Source organism: Stegodyphus dumicola, chromosome 1 (assembly GCF_044657685.1).
Source record: "Stegodyphus dumicola isolate Sdum_Otavi_A_Nest chromosome 1, ASM4465768v1".
Taxonomy (NCBI): domain Eukaryota; kingdom Metazoa; phylum Arthropoda; class Arachnida; order Araneae; family Eresidae; genus Stegodyphus; species Stegodyphus dumicola.
In genome coordinates, this window is record NC_140768.1 from 22,739,810 (window position 1) to 22,755,216 (window position 15,407).

A 15,407-nucleotide genomic window follows, 5' to 3' on the forward strand; every position below is an offset into this window, starting at 1 on the left:
GAGGAATCTGCTTCAAAGAAGTTGGGTGCTTAAAAAGAAAACACTTGGATGTGCACACCAGCAAATAGCAGCAATTGAGTTAGTACTAACGGAAAAGACAAAAACCATATCATTGCAGATTAAATTGAAGAGCAACTGGTTTTTGACTATATCATTGTATAAATTTAAATTAGTTATAGAACATCATATCGTATCATAAACGGAACATCCCATGATTTCTCAGTCGAATTATTTGAAAATTCAAGAATTTATACAATGACGTTATAAGGTATCACTCTCACCTTCTTAGAGCATTTATTGGAAATGCGCACGGAGGTAGGTTTTTTTTTTCTACTACCTAGGTAAGTTTCAAAGTCCTAGACGCACGGTGGTTTCACAGTGCATCCAACACCCACATAACAATGGGCAAGAATAGATTTTTTTAAAATTCATATATTATTTGTCTCTGGGATCATAATATTCAATTTCTAGAGTTTTTAGTTAAAAAAATTATAAAAATATTACACACGTTAAAGGGTTTAAAGTTTCAAATAATTTTGATCATAATAATGCATGTAGATATCAGCCTGGATGGGACTCACAGGGCTTCCCATGGCTAATCCCTCAGTTTGTTTGTAATACTTATTTTGGAAAACAAAACTTGTTTGTTTCAAACAGAGTTGAGTGAGTGAAATTAGCTTATCAATTTCAATGCAAGAGAAATGAAATTCACGAAGTCTGGTATCTAGACATCTTAATGTACCCTCCACTGGAATATTAGTGAATAATGATTTTACATCAAAAGAAACCATGAGTAAATTTCTAGGAGAAATACTTTTAACTTTTCATACAAACTCTTGAATTTTTTATGGTGTAAATGTTATTATCTAACAGAGTTGAAAATCTAGAAACTAAATATTTAGCTAACGGATGCGAGGCAGTGCCTAAATTTGATAAAATAGGGCAGAAAGGAATACCACTTTTATGAATTTTGGGAAGAGCGTATAATCTTCCACAATTCGCAACAGATGGGATAAGCAACTCTTTTAAGTTAGTCGAAAGGATTTATGAAAATCTGATTGCAGTTTTAATTTTTGCGAGGTCCGAAGGTGAAGGGTCTTTAGTGGATCAGGTTATATGATCCTTCATTTAAGAGTTTAGTGACACCATCGATTATCTGTTCTTGTCCATCTAGCCACCTTTGTCGGCCTTTGAAATGCTAATATCCAGGTTAGAATGAATTTCCTGCATTGTAGCTCTTTCTCTCACGTTTAGATTTGGTTTCAAAGGCTTATTTGAATTTGAAAGCTTTTTCGATTGGAGCCAAAATCTTTGGAATTGCGGGTTTTGAGGTTTGTTAGAACTTAAAATTATATTTCAGAATTCTCTCTTGTTCTTCTGATAATAGAAATATTAACTGTTGGCTTAATATTTGCAGTGGGAAAATTTTTTTGAATTACATAAATTCGAAGACTGTAAAACAAGTTTTTAAATTTAAATGCAAGGGTGTTTTTATGAAGGTAATGAAGGTAACCGCATTCTCAGTTCTAGACCAAGACTTTTGTTCAATGGCAGGAAATTTGGATATGAATTAGCGAGTTCTAGATAAAGCTTATATAGCTCATGTTCAATTTTGGATAACTGTTGACGTGTTTCCCTTATGATGGACCGAAGCAAGGCGAGTTTGCAGTTTAAGAGAATTCTTGAAACATGATTAGAAGATTTTTGATTAGATTTGATTTGAATGAATTTGGGGATCAATTTTTTACGTTTACACTTTAGTAAAAAGCCAAGGTGATTCGCAAATTTCTGTTGTGTCAGGCGTAATTTAGCGAAATGATTAATGAATGAAGGCATGATAAACAATGCAGAAAATCAAACTAAATTAACTAACCAATAATAAAGCTCAAAACAACAGAAAAATTTCACACTGAAAATGAATACAAAAAATATTTGCATGTGAAAAGCATTGATTTACACATTTTAATTTTTCTTATTTGATATTGTGCTTTGCTCATCCGATTTCATGCTTTAAAATAAAATAAATTACATAAAATATTTTTACCCTAACATGAATATTATCACATCCAAAGTATTTAATCTTAAAACTATAATTCATTCCTCTATATTATGCACAAAAGCTAAAGTTGATAACATTTAAGAAATCAGATCTGAAAGGCATGTGACCTTAGCAACATGATGCTATTACATGTCTATGTAGTTCTTATGGATATCATGTGGTAGAAGAAACTGAAGTTCCAATGCGATGGAATCATTTTCCTATACATTAGGAGGGGCCATATTTTTAAATCTTCACATTGTTTACTAGTAAGAATTAAAAACATTGTGCTAGTGTTGATTGTATAACACATAAATGACTCTTAAAAATTTTAAAGAATCACCAAGTTCATCATCCTTGTTTAAAAAAAAAAAAATGAAAAATTTGTTTTATAATTTGCAAACATTTCAAATTTTTAGTAAACATGAAATTTTGGGTACCAAAATTTTAAATGTAATAAGATATGCAGTGTTGAACATTTTTTGAATAATCTCCAAAAATTAATTGTGCTAACGATTCAAAGTAAATTTTATGTAAAAGATTCCCCCCTTGCTTCATCCATTCATGTAAAAAAGGAAATTCTAACATTATTAGTATGTTCATTAAATGTATATATGTGAAAAATCCACACGTAAAAATTTTTTTCATGAATATAAAAATTTATATGGAGTTGTGTTGTATGGGTCATAAATGAGTCCGATTCTAAGAGTGGTGTTGGCATCTGGGTAACTGGGCCGAAGGCTCTACCCTATGTAGAACAGTTTACCTTACCTAATTGTTACAAGAGATAACTAAAAATAGAATGTACCTGACTGGATTTACAGAGATGTAATAATAATTATGTAATTGAATATGTTACAGCACCTTACATTTCCAGACCAGAAAAGCCAATTCGAGCTGGTGATTTGTCTAGAAACATATAAATAGAATGACATAGACAGTTAAGAGTAAATTGGCACATTAGATAATTAAAATAAATGAGTCCTTTATCATGAAACAATAATTTATTTCACAAATGAGGAAATCATTGTATCTAAGAAAATGTTGTAGGATGTGATAATGCAGCAGTAATGAGTGGGGCCATGCCATGGTGTGCAACTGTGTATAGAAAAGGTCCACGTTCTTACATTGTGTGGCCAATAATGTAAATTTTACTTTAAAAAATGCTATTAAAGAAATAGTAATTTGCCAATTTTCAAAACAGTACAAATTTGTATTGCTATTTTAGTCATAGCATTGTTAGCTAGGAAGAATTACAAACAGTTTCCTAGAATCAATCCTATAACACAAAAATGACACTAAAAATTTTAAATCAAACTCACTGGATTGCAGATATAATGTTCTGTATGCCTCAAAGTACAGGTTTGGTGATGTGATGAAATGTTTGAACTGCATATTTCTATCTAGCCAAAAGAGAAGGAATAAAATGAAGTGATACAAGTAAAGAAAAAAATGGAAACACTTGACTTGGTCTTAATCGTAGTTATATAGTGCAAAGTTTTAGGATTCCTAAATATTGTTTCAAAATCTTTCCAATCTGAAACTGTAGATCTGTTATCAGCATACGGATTATTGGAGAATGAATGCCTTGATTAAAATTACCAAAATTTTGAGAAGATGTAAGGATATGGTGTCTAATGCTTCTAAGATCTTTAAGCCTTGACGAATAGTTGGTTTTGATATATATTTCGATTTGATTTTAGTAAATTTCAATAGTTCAAGATTCAGTGAAAGTTCTGTAGTTGAATGAAGTTCAAAAGATAAAACATTCTGGAGATATAAAGTTCTGAAGTTGTGAGTTCTTTTGATCAAAGATTCCATACATAAAGTTCGGTGTTTCAGATGATCATTTTAAAGTAACTGTGTTTTGACATATGTTAGATATTTTAATGCATTTAGCTTCGTAATCGTTTCCAGGCTATGAAAAATATTTCTTTTACTTACCTTGTAATACAACCCATATTTATTAAGAAAGCAAATGAAAACCATATTCATGACAAAGCAGTTAATTTTTCACAAAAATTTCCTGAGGATGTGTCATCAACCATCCAGTTATTGCCTCAATTTCCATCTAGTTACCTTTAGTAAAGTGTCAAAGAGGAGCTTGAAAAAAATAAAAACAACATTAATGGATTAGTAGAATTGTTGATAATAAATGCCAGTTCACTTCATAGAGTTCTGATGTAACACAGCATGCATTATGTATTTAGCACTTTCTATGACTGTAGCTAAAGCTGAAAAATCATTTTCAAAACTGAAATTAATAAACAAGTATTTACAAAGCAGTATGGAGCAGGAAAGGCACACCAATTTAGCTTTGCTTTTAATTGAGAATATTCGAGGCCAGAAAATTAATTTTGATAAAGTAGTGACAGTTAGAAAACAAATTATGTGAATCAAGTGTAAAAATAAAGTGTGCTGGATAATTTGCTATTAAACATTTTATTTTGATTACATTGCATTTATTTTGTATTATGCTCTTATGGCATCAAAAAGATTCAGATGTCACATTCTTTTTTATTTAAGAGTATTAAACGAGAATTAAAAAAAAAAAAAAAAAATAGCACATATCAAGAGATAATTATTCAAATATTTTTCATTTGATTAATGTGTATAAAGTTACTTAATAATTAAAGAAAATTTTCAACCATAACCAGGAAAAAAGGTAGTTCAAGCTGGGGAAAACAATAAAAAGAGGGTGGCATTCACATCTTTTGTCCTGGTCTCACTACGTATATTGTTTCATTCTTAGCTTTGAGCCTGTCGATGTGTTTGCTGTGTAGCACTCACACACACAGACACACTTTTATTTTTTTTTAAAATGATCTAAATCTCCAATAATCAGCTGCATTTGGTTAGATGTGCAATGCCAAATTTGGTTTTAAAGTAGAATGACCAAAAGTACTGCAAATGTCACATTTTTTTTAACTTTTGTGCATTAATTCATTAACTTCATTGCATAATAGGTATTGTAATTTACTATTCATCTGGTGAACTTAAAGTATACCAAAGTTGGTTATGTTTTGATAATAAAAATATATTAACTTCGTTGCTGGAGTTAATATTTTAAAGTTTCCATTCTGTCTTTTTCAGTGCTGTCTTAAAACTTTTTTTCTTATTTTTAATAAAAGTGTTTGTTCTGTTTATCTTTCTAAAATCATCTGTGTAATTGCTAAGCTGTGACTGTTTTTATAGGCCTGTTAGCTTGCTAAAACAACAGACATCTAATATAATTCGTGCTCTTCACCGTCAGCTGAAAGAAAAAAGCATAAAAACACGCCAAGGATGTTTCTTTGTGTTGACAGAACTTGTAACTGTTCTTCCAGGTGCACTTTCAGAGCATATGCCAGCTCTTATTCCAGGAATACAGTTTTCTTTAGGGTTTGTAATTTTTTTTGTTTTGTTATTATCATTGTTTTACTTTTTCCGGAAAAATGTAATTGTTGCTAAATGAATCTGAATAATTTTGAATGCTAATATGTTTTCCTATGTAAAAAAGATTTCTTTTTAAAAATGTAAATTTGAATGTCATGTGAACAGATTTTTTCTAAATAAATTTTTCCTCCTATAATTTCCTAAATTTAAGTATTATAATATGTGTCTGTATTTATAAGAAAATTTCAGTAAAGAATAGTAAAAGATTCAGTTCAGTATTTTCTCTGAATCCATTTTTTATACCAACATATTTAATTTGTATATTTCCTAAGCATGTGAATCAGTATTTTTAGATCTGTAAATGTGATAGGATTTATTTATTAAATATTAGCATTTAATGAATACTAAGTATGCCTTTTTTTTTCTTATGCACTAGATATTTGCTTTTTGATGAATAACTGTAATGGAATATAGATTTATTTCTTTAGTTTTTAAGGAAATTTAGAAACTCTAAAAGAGTGTAATTTACGTGAAACGAATCAATGGGATAAATCGTAACTTTTTTTCCTCCCCCCCTTTCTCTCTCTCTCTCTCTCTTTTTTTTTTTTTTTTTTTTTTTGTATCTTTGTATTTTGGCCCACCAACAGCCACGCAGTATATCACTGAATACTGATAGGTCGAGCTGTATTCAAATCTGGTCAGGAAGTATGGCTGCATGGAAATTTTCATGATTTTCTCCATGTATCATGTGAATTTGAGCCATTTTCATTGAGAAAACCGTCCATGAAGGCATTGCTTTCTTTAAGCAAATGGCCCATGACTACATTGTCATATTCAAACATTGTAGAAATGTCTGAACATTGTCATATTCAGACAAACAAACAGTTAATGTTTCTTTAAATAACCCTTCAATGCATCTTCTTTTGATTGTTAAAATACAATTTGTTGCAAAAAATATATGCACCCATAAGAAAATTCAGCCTCTACTACCAAAGGCAGCATGCAAATGTGGTTTGGCGAGTTGTATAAATGATTAAACTTGCAGCATGAATCAGCTTTGTGGAGTGATACAATGCACCTTTGAAGTGAACATCTGGTAGAAAGTAAAAGGGCAGGTGCAGTGAGTGACAAGCATTTACAGCTGTACTGATGGCATGGATACACAGCATACTAATGGAAGATACCTTTAAAATGTACTCGATGGCATTACGAACAGTTGTCAGACTTTGAGAGAGGTTGCTTCATAGGTCTAAAAGAGGCTATTTGGTTGAACAGATGGATCGCCTAGCATATTGGGTTAAGTAATGTTTTCATTATTGATTGCTGAAACCAGTGGCCCAGAGAAGGCTTAGTCAGCCACTGTTGTGGCTCGGGTTGTCCCTGGGCCACCAATGCCCAGGGATGAGATACTTGTGTACAATTAGAAGGCTGTCCTCGATTCAAAACCATTTGCCAACCCATAGGAATCCAGGGATATCAAGGGATAAGATTTGCAGAAGACTTGGTGACACTGAGCTTCTGCAAATCTTATCATCTTGGATGTCCATTAAGATGCCTGCCATTGACACTCCACCATAAGCAGAGTCAACTTGCGTGGTGTCACTCTTACTCAAGCTGGATAGTGTTCGGAAAAATTTGATCCTCAAGGACAAATCATGTCTTTCTCTTAATGCTGATAACCGCTGCATACATGACTGGAAACAGAGGTGAGTGATCCAATGTACCATTTGTTACCAAGTGACACACAGCCAGAACACAGGGTGTGACAGTCTGGGGAGCAATCAGATGGGATAGCCATTCACCAATTAATTGTGCTGCGAGGTACTTTGACTGCTCACAAGTACATTGACAATGTTTTGCAGCCGATCATACTGCATAAGCTAGCAGGTCTTCCATGTTTTGCTTTCCAGCAAGACAATGCTTAGCCACATACAGCATAACTTTCCCAACAATGTCTTTGACGTGTTAATGTCTTTGACTGGCCTGCCAGGTCTCCAGACCTGTTGCCTATCAAAAAAGTTAGGGATATGTTGTGGAGACAAATTCAGCTGTATACAAATATGCCCTAACTTGCTGCAGTTGTTCCATTTGTGACACAGTCTACCACAGTAGGGCATTGTAAACATAAGTACAAGTACAAGCTCAACTGTATTGCTCCATTTGTGCCACAGTCTACCACAGAGGGACATTGGCAACTTAACTACATGCCCAAGTGGCTGCCAGCTTGTTTATAGCTGCCAGTGATGCCTGTACTACCTGTTGATTTTTACAGTCTTTACATTGTTACTCATAAATAAAACACTTTTTTCTTTCCAGTTTTTGATCATTTATTTACCTACTCAAACATTATACTACAGCCGAATTTCGTAGCTATGGATCAGATCTTTCTGGATGCATATTATCTTTTGCTACAGAATGTATTTGAGATATAAAGTTCATGTTAATTACTTAACTTGCTGGGATAAAAATTGTATATCTATCAGAAGTGAGTTTCTTAGGTTATACTTGCTAAGGGCTCAATGAAAGACAGAATCTCAAATATTCATTGCACTAGCTGAATATTCCTCTCTCATAACAATTGATAGATGAACTCTTAACATAAAACAGAACACTGTAAAATTTTTTAGCTATTACATTGGACGAAGATAATTTCTTTTTCTTGTATTTCTAAATTTCATAAAATAGTTAAATTGAAATGCTTTTGTTTTAGTCATTTCTTGTTTCGATTCTAGGGATAAAAACTCAAGTTCAAACATGAAAATTGACACATTAACATTTTTGAATTGTTTACTTACTCACCATCCACCTGAAGTTTTCCATCCTCATATTGAAGCTCTTGTACCAGTGAGTATTCCTTATTTTCAAAAATTAGATTTTTCTATTAAACAATTCTTAATTAATTTGAAATATGCAACATTACTAATACTTTCGTACATATAAAGTATATGTGTAAGGTGTTGAATATTTACTGTTAGTTGCAAGTATCAGTTAATATGAATAAAGTTGTTCCTCAGTAATGTATCAGATGGGGCTGCCTAAGACAGTGAATCGTTAAAAACACTAAAAATGGCTGAAAATATTGGAAGTGAATTCATAAAAAAATTTTTTAATTACACAATAAACAAATGAAAGTAAAACAGAATTGCCTTTAAATTTATTTAGGACAGATGCCACTGCTGCTTCTGTTAAGTTGCCCTGACATTAACCATCTCAGCAGCAAAGGATTTTAGATCTGTTAGGAAGGCCTGTATTTAAACAGGATTTATTAATTGAATTTATGTAACATCACTAAAGAAACTAAAGAAAGTAAGAAAAGAACAACATCACTAAAGAAAGTAAGAAAGCAAAATATCTTAAATTTCAAGCTAATATACGCCAAATAACAAAACATATGAAGACTGGATAAACCCAGTCATAGCGCTCAGAGGTTAAAAGAGCTTTTGCGCAGGAAAATATTAAATATTTAAAAAAAAAAAAAAAAAAAAAAAAGAAGTGTGTTCTTTAAGGTTTTTATTCACGTATCTCAAAACGTATCCTTCAGTGTATGCCAAGTAACAAAAATCCGAATGACTGGATAAGGCCAGTCATGGTGTAGAGAGGGTTAAAAGAGCTTCTCTACAGCAATATTGTTAATATTTTAAGAAAAATGTATTTCTTGAGGTTTTTATTCACATATCTGAAAAAATATCTTTCGATTCATTTCACTGTTTGTCATGTTGCAAATTTCAAGGATAAAAACCATGAAAACAAAATCCTTCCAGAATTCTAACTTTTTGCATAAGCTAAAGCAATGCCTGGCTTCACATGAAGGAAGATAATTGTATATTACATATTATTTTATTTTGCATTAGGATTATTGTATAAATGTTTAATGTATATATTTTTTTAATGAAATGGGGCTTATGCATAGCATATAAAACTTTTAAATGACCTTTCAGGGAAAAAATTTCAACAACCTTGATATAAAAGCTTTTTTAGATACTAAATATAAATGGTAGATGGCTGTAGCAAAATGAAAGCTGAATTCAATATATCAGAAGGTACAAATTTCTTTAGTGTAAATAATGGAGAATTTTTACAAAAAATTTTTATTACATAAATGATTATATTTAATCTGTCTTAACTATTAAACATGTATTTTCTATAAACTTTTGTAATTAGTCATTTGAAGCAATAATATGATACTTAACTGTGATTGAATTTATTTTAATGAGCACTGTATCATTGAAAAAACAAATTTTTGATATTCGACAATAGAAATAAGATTGAAATGAATATCTGAAATATTCCAAATATATCACTTAAAATGATATATTCTAATGAATGATAAATTACAAAAAAAATGAGATCATCAAAATAATATGAACATTGTCTGATATATCAGAGAAAACATCAAATGAATATCATATTCTTAAAAAAATAAATAAGTAAAAAGCTAAAAGGGTTTAGATTTTAACGGTCTCCAAGAAAGACTCTTTTAAATGTTTAATAAGTTACTTACTTTATCAGTAGCAATTATCAATAGAGATGGTCTTGGTGGAATAGCGAAACATTTTATAAGATAGTGGATGGTTGTGCATTTAGACTAATATACGAGGGTTGGAACTTTAATAGTGGCAACTATTTATTTACAAGGAATACAAAAGTGATTCATGTCACCATATTTTACAGTCCTTCAATGTAGTCGCCAGCATTGTGTACAACCCGTTTCCAACGATATGGAAGTCGCAGAATACCTGTAGCAGCGCCTGTTTTGTTGATAGTTTGAATGGACCGGTCTACTACCGCAAGAATCTCAGGAACAGTTTGGAAGCGAGTGCCACAAAGTGGTTTCTTCATCTTAGGAATTAAGTCATAGTCACAAGGGCTTAGATCTGGGGAGAATGGTGGATGGTAAAGCACTTCCCAGCCCCATCGCTTGAACAAATCAGTTACAGCTTGCGCTGCATGCGGCCGAGCATTGTCATGCAAAATGAGAGGAGCGTTCTGCAGAAAGTGTCGCTGTTTTTTCCTCAAAGCTGGTCGGAGATTGTGCTCCAAAAATGAGCAGTAATACTGCTCAGTGACGGTCTGCTGTGGGGGAACAGTATGCATTAGGATGACACCATCACAATCGTACATGAGAATCACCATAACTTTCACATTGCTGGAGTTCTGACGAAATTTCGAACGCCGTGGTGACCCGTGATGACGCCATTCGTTTGATTGGCGTTTCAGTTCTGGCTGGTACGATCGGGCCCAAGTCTCATCAAGTCAAGCGTAATGATACGGCGTAAAAATGTGGAACCCATCGTGAAGCAATTTTTCTCATGGACAGGCGTTCCTTCAGAATGTGCAGCACAGTCGTATGCGCTAATCCTGTTTTTCCGGCCAGCTGACGAATCGTTTGGCGACGATCACTGTCCATTAGTGCGGCAACAGCTTGCACATCTGCATTGCTGACACTCGGACGACCTGGCTGCAGCATGTTTGCCACGTTTTGGCGTCCTTCATTGAATGCTTTCACCCATCTTGCTACGGTTCTGTAAGGCAATGCAGATTCCCCGCAAGCCTCTTGAAGCCCTTGATGACACTGTCGTGCTGTATGACCTCTGGCACATTCAATTTTTATCCAACATCATTGTTCTTGTTTTGAAAACATCCTGACAACACTTACTTTAGACTGCGAGCTAATATAAGGAGCCGTTCTTCGCGTCACTCCGCATGCGCGTGACGTAGGCAGGTAGAGTCTTTTTGCTGAGAGGTAAGGTAGGTATGTAGTTTACGTGTGGTATACGCGATATTCTTTGGTTTTGTTGTGTAGCATTTTTTCAGCTGTGTTGCCACTATTAAAGTTCCAACCCTCGTATATACATTATGCATTTCAGTATGTTTGAAAAATAAAAAAATATGTAATAAAATTCTATAAAAATATTTGATGTTTTTAATAAGGTATATCATGAAATAAATGCATTTTTATTTAAATCAATTAGGTTAAACAGTAAAACAAAAGTACTATTTTTAAGAATTACATCAATTTGCTTTTAAATAGTTTAATTTGTTAATCAATAACAGACAGATTAAATTTACGAAATAAGTATATTATATTTTGCTGAATGGCAGCAGACTTGAATGAAAAGTGATACAATGCAATATAGTGTTCAAGAGTAATAGTCTTTTAGGCTGATAATATATAATAAGAATAATATTTCTTTAATTATCATAATAATACACTGAACTTTGAGATACTGCCTATTCCATTTATGAAAGGTTGGTCTGCCATGTCATGCACTTAAATTTTAACCTAACCTGAATACTGGATTGTTTATTCAGGTTTAAAAAACATCCAAAGAGTTATATTACTGGATATATAATCTAATTAAAAAAATTTTTAGCATATACATTCTTAAAAGGTTTGTTTGAAATTTCATATCAATATTGAATTGAACATTTTTCAAATTAATGCATTAAATTATTCTTTTAACGTTCTCTAGTCTATTGTTCATGCTGTTGGTGATGTTTTCTATAAAATCACATCAGAAGCACTTCTTGTTTTGCAACAACTTGTGAAAGTTATTAGACCTCTTGGTAAGTAAATTTTTTTAACTGTTGAGTTGGGAGTATTTATTATCAAACACCTTAGTATAATTAGCAGTTTTAATTAATTTAATTTTTGCAACCACGTAGAGTACAAAGTTTGAGATCCGGACGTCCAATATCCGGAATGATCTAAAATCCGGACCTCAAAGCAATCATCAACTTTAATTATTTATTTATTGAATTTTCATGTGCTTTATGCATGCACACTTGATTCCCCCTCACGCATGTGGATATCCCCAATTCTTAATTTCACTTCACTAAATAAAATACCTTGTTATTGAAGAATCAATCATTTTAGCATAAATTTATTTGATCAGTAATTTGGCTCCATAGCTGTGTATCTACTTGTCATATATCTCAAACCAAAACATTCTTCATAGCTAGGTCATTGATTTTACACCCACTAATATTTTATTTCCCTGACGAGTGAATCATTATTTATTATATTTTGCTCTCATCACCACATGTTTATCAACACACAACTTAAGTAATGACTCATGTAGCAATGCTAAGCATTTTTTTTTATTAGCAATTAAATAACAAAGAGTATGGTAACGTTTTAGGTTGACATTACACTTGGCGATGATTACCAATATTGTACTAAAAAATGTTGACAGGAAAAATTAACAGAAATTTCTTTCCATATGCTAAAAATAAATTTTGTTAATGATACTTATAGGCCAAAAGATTACATTTAGTACTATTTGAATTAAGAATAACTGATTTGTTATTCACATAAACCCAGAACCAGCACCATAGCTGGTGTGGCCACACCAAGCGGCAGAATTTATGGAAGACAAAGGTGCTTGATAGCATGAATTTAGGACCCGCAGAGACTACATCAGGCGGTAAGATTTCTAGTGAAGGCCCTCAATAAGCCGTAAGTATATGTGGGAATTTATTTATTCAGGACTCGGATAAGCCTTAAGCATCTGCAAGGATCAGCATCTGCAGGAATAGGTGTAAGTATAATAAATAACTAAAATAATACAAATCAGGCTTAACTATCTTGGTGTGCGATAGAAGCAAGATAAAATTTAGCAGAACAACTTGTATTTAGTCGTCAATTTCATGATACATAGCCAAATATGTATAGTGAATGACAGTTAAATTTTATGATGATAGCCGTGAATCTGAAGGTTTTCAGATATCGCAATTTTTTTAATTAACAGATTTTGTAAAGAAATGTGAAGAAGCGGTAATATATGAAGATGATATAAAAGAAGTTTTTCATTGTGATGACAATGCTCCTAAATCAGCAATCAATTAACAGATGTTGAAATCTGTAGTATGGTACTAAATCCAGAAAATACTGCTACTATTAGTGAAGAAAGTGACAGAGAGGTTACTGAAAGCAAAAAAAAAAAAAAAAAAAAAAAGTTTCGAGTGATAAGTTAATCGGAATTCTAGGCACAGCAATTACAGGATTTCAAATATGGAACTTTGTAATTGAACAAGAAATTTTGGTTTAATCCCAGTATACGGTACACACAAGATTTGACGACATTACTACAGGCTGTAAAGGCGACATTTATGATGAGCAGTAAACGGGTCATTTTGGTGTGGGGCGACAGTTTGCAAAATTGCAGCAAGGTGGTACCGTATACTAGGATTTTTCCAAAATTATGGCTGTCTACAGAATTAAAGAGAAAGTATTAGCACAAAAAATGAAGCAACTTAAACAGCATGAAAGAAATGTTTAATAAAGTAAACAAATAAATAGTAAACTTTTTGTTTCCTAAATTTTGATGCTCTTTAAATCATAAATGCTTCAATATTTCATAAATCACGATTTCATATTTTTAATTTTATTATTTCTACATGCCATCTTACTAAACTGATGATCTAATATCTGGAAAATTCTGGAATTGTGGAAGACCCGACGAGTCCAGATCTCGGACTTTGTACTGATTTAGTATAAATGTTATGTTCTTGATATTTTTCAATTATTTCATTGTACAGGACAATTATTAAAAAAGTATATTTTAAAATAGACATTTATTGTCTTGAAAACAGTCCTAGCTAGACTAGAAAACAATTATGTAACTTCAAAACGCAAACCTCGTAAATGTATTGTAGTTGAGTGAAATGTAAACTTTCGTAAAACTTTACTTTAAAAATTGTAATTAATATGTTATAAGATCTGTTCCTCTAATAAAAACTAACAAAAAATTTCAACTTATATATTAAAAGAAAGCAACATATCTGTCTAATGAACATCTCATATGATACAAATAATACTGTAATTTCTAGCATGTAATTCAACATTTTAAGCCTAAAATATAGTCTCTTAAAGAAAAAACAACCTTCATTTATATACTAGCTATGAAAATTAAAATCAGTTTTTATGTATGGGCCTGAGTTCACACTTAAGTAATGCTTTTGGTGACTTAGTGCCAGACAGAAAATTTAAATTTTGGTAATGTATTAAAAATTTACAGGGAACCTCACTAAGAAAATATAAAAGTGATGTACTGTCTTCTTTTATTCCAAAATAAAACATTGAATAAAAAGAAAGAAAGTAAAATAATAATAATAATAATGTAGGCAAATTTTTATTCAAGGAATAGTATTTGGAAAAGTAGTACGTCGTACTAAAACATGCTGTCAGAATATAAATTTATATCACCATTATCTTTGCTTTTTCATTAATATGAATATTTAAACTTTTTCTTTAAATTAGTCTTAAAATTTTCTCAATATAGTTTATCAAATCATATATAGGTCAGTCTTTCATACAAGTTATCAAAAATGAAATCACTCATCGTCACCAAAAAATAAACAATTTATTTTATCATTATTTGCCACTTACAGCGTCTCATCATAAGGATTCCATTTGGTGTCTCAATTAAAGCATTTTTCAGATTTGTTTTTATGTGACTGGTTATTTTCTTCATCATAATTTTATTTACTTTTTTTTGGTAGCTGAAAGGGGGAATTTGCCCAGAAGGCTATTAATTTTGTTTTGGCGTTTTGCATTGGTTCACTATAAACAACGAATCACTTTTTAATGTGTTGCCACCAAGTATTAGGTGTTGGTGTCTCAATTAGAGCATTTTTCAGATTTGTTTTTATGTGACTGATTATTTTCTTCATCATAATTTTATTTACTTTTTTTTGGTAGCTGAAAGGGGCAATTTGCCCAGAAGGCTATTAATTTTGTTTTGGCGTTTTGCATTGGTTCACTATAAACAGCGAATCACTTTTTAATGTGTTGCCACCAAGTATTAGAACCCTGTATTATATTTAAAGAAATTAAATAATGAAGAATCTGCATAAATGTATGTATTTTTATAGCATTGTGATAAAACAACGGTCCATAGAGCCATCAAATTTTGAGTGACTTATTTCTACAATAAGCCATCAAATTTTGAGTGACTTATTTTCTTTCTATTATTTTGAGTTCTCCCTCAAA

General features: G+C 31.8%; 1 protein-coding gene across 1 annotated transcript in view; it reads left to right on the plus strand.

Moving 5' to 3' along the window:
• Cand1 (Cullin-associated and neddylation-dissociated 1) overlaps positions 1-15,407 on the plus strand; it is a 79,276-nt gene that overhangs the window by 26,563 nt on the left and 37,306 nt on the right. The window contains exons 13-15 of the mRNA XM_085813591.1: positions 5,234-5,419; positions 8,146-8,257; positions 11,887-11,980. Of these exons, the coding sequence (XP_085669717.1) occupies positions 5,234-5,419; positions 8,146-8,257; positions 11,887-11,980 (392 nt within the window). The remainder of the gene's footprint in view (positions 1-5,233; positions 5,420-8,145; positions 8,258-11,886; positions 11,981-15,407) is intronic.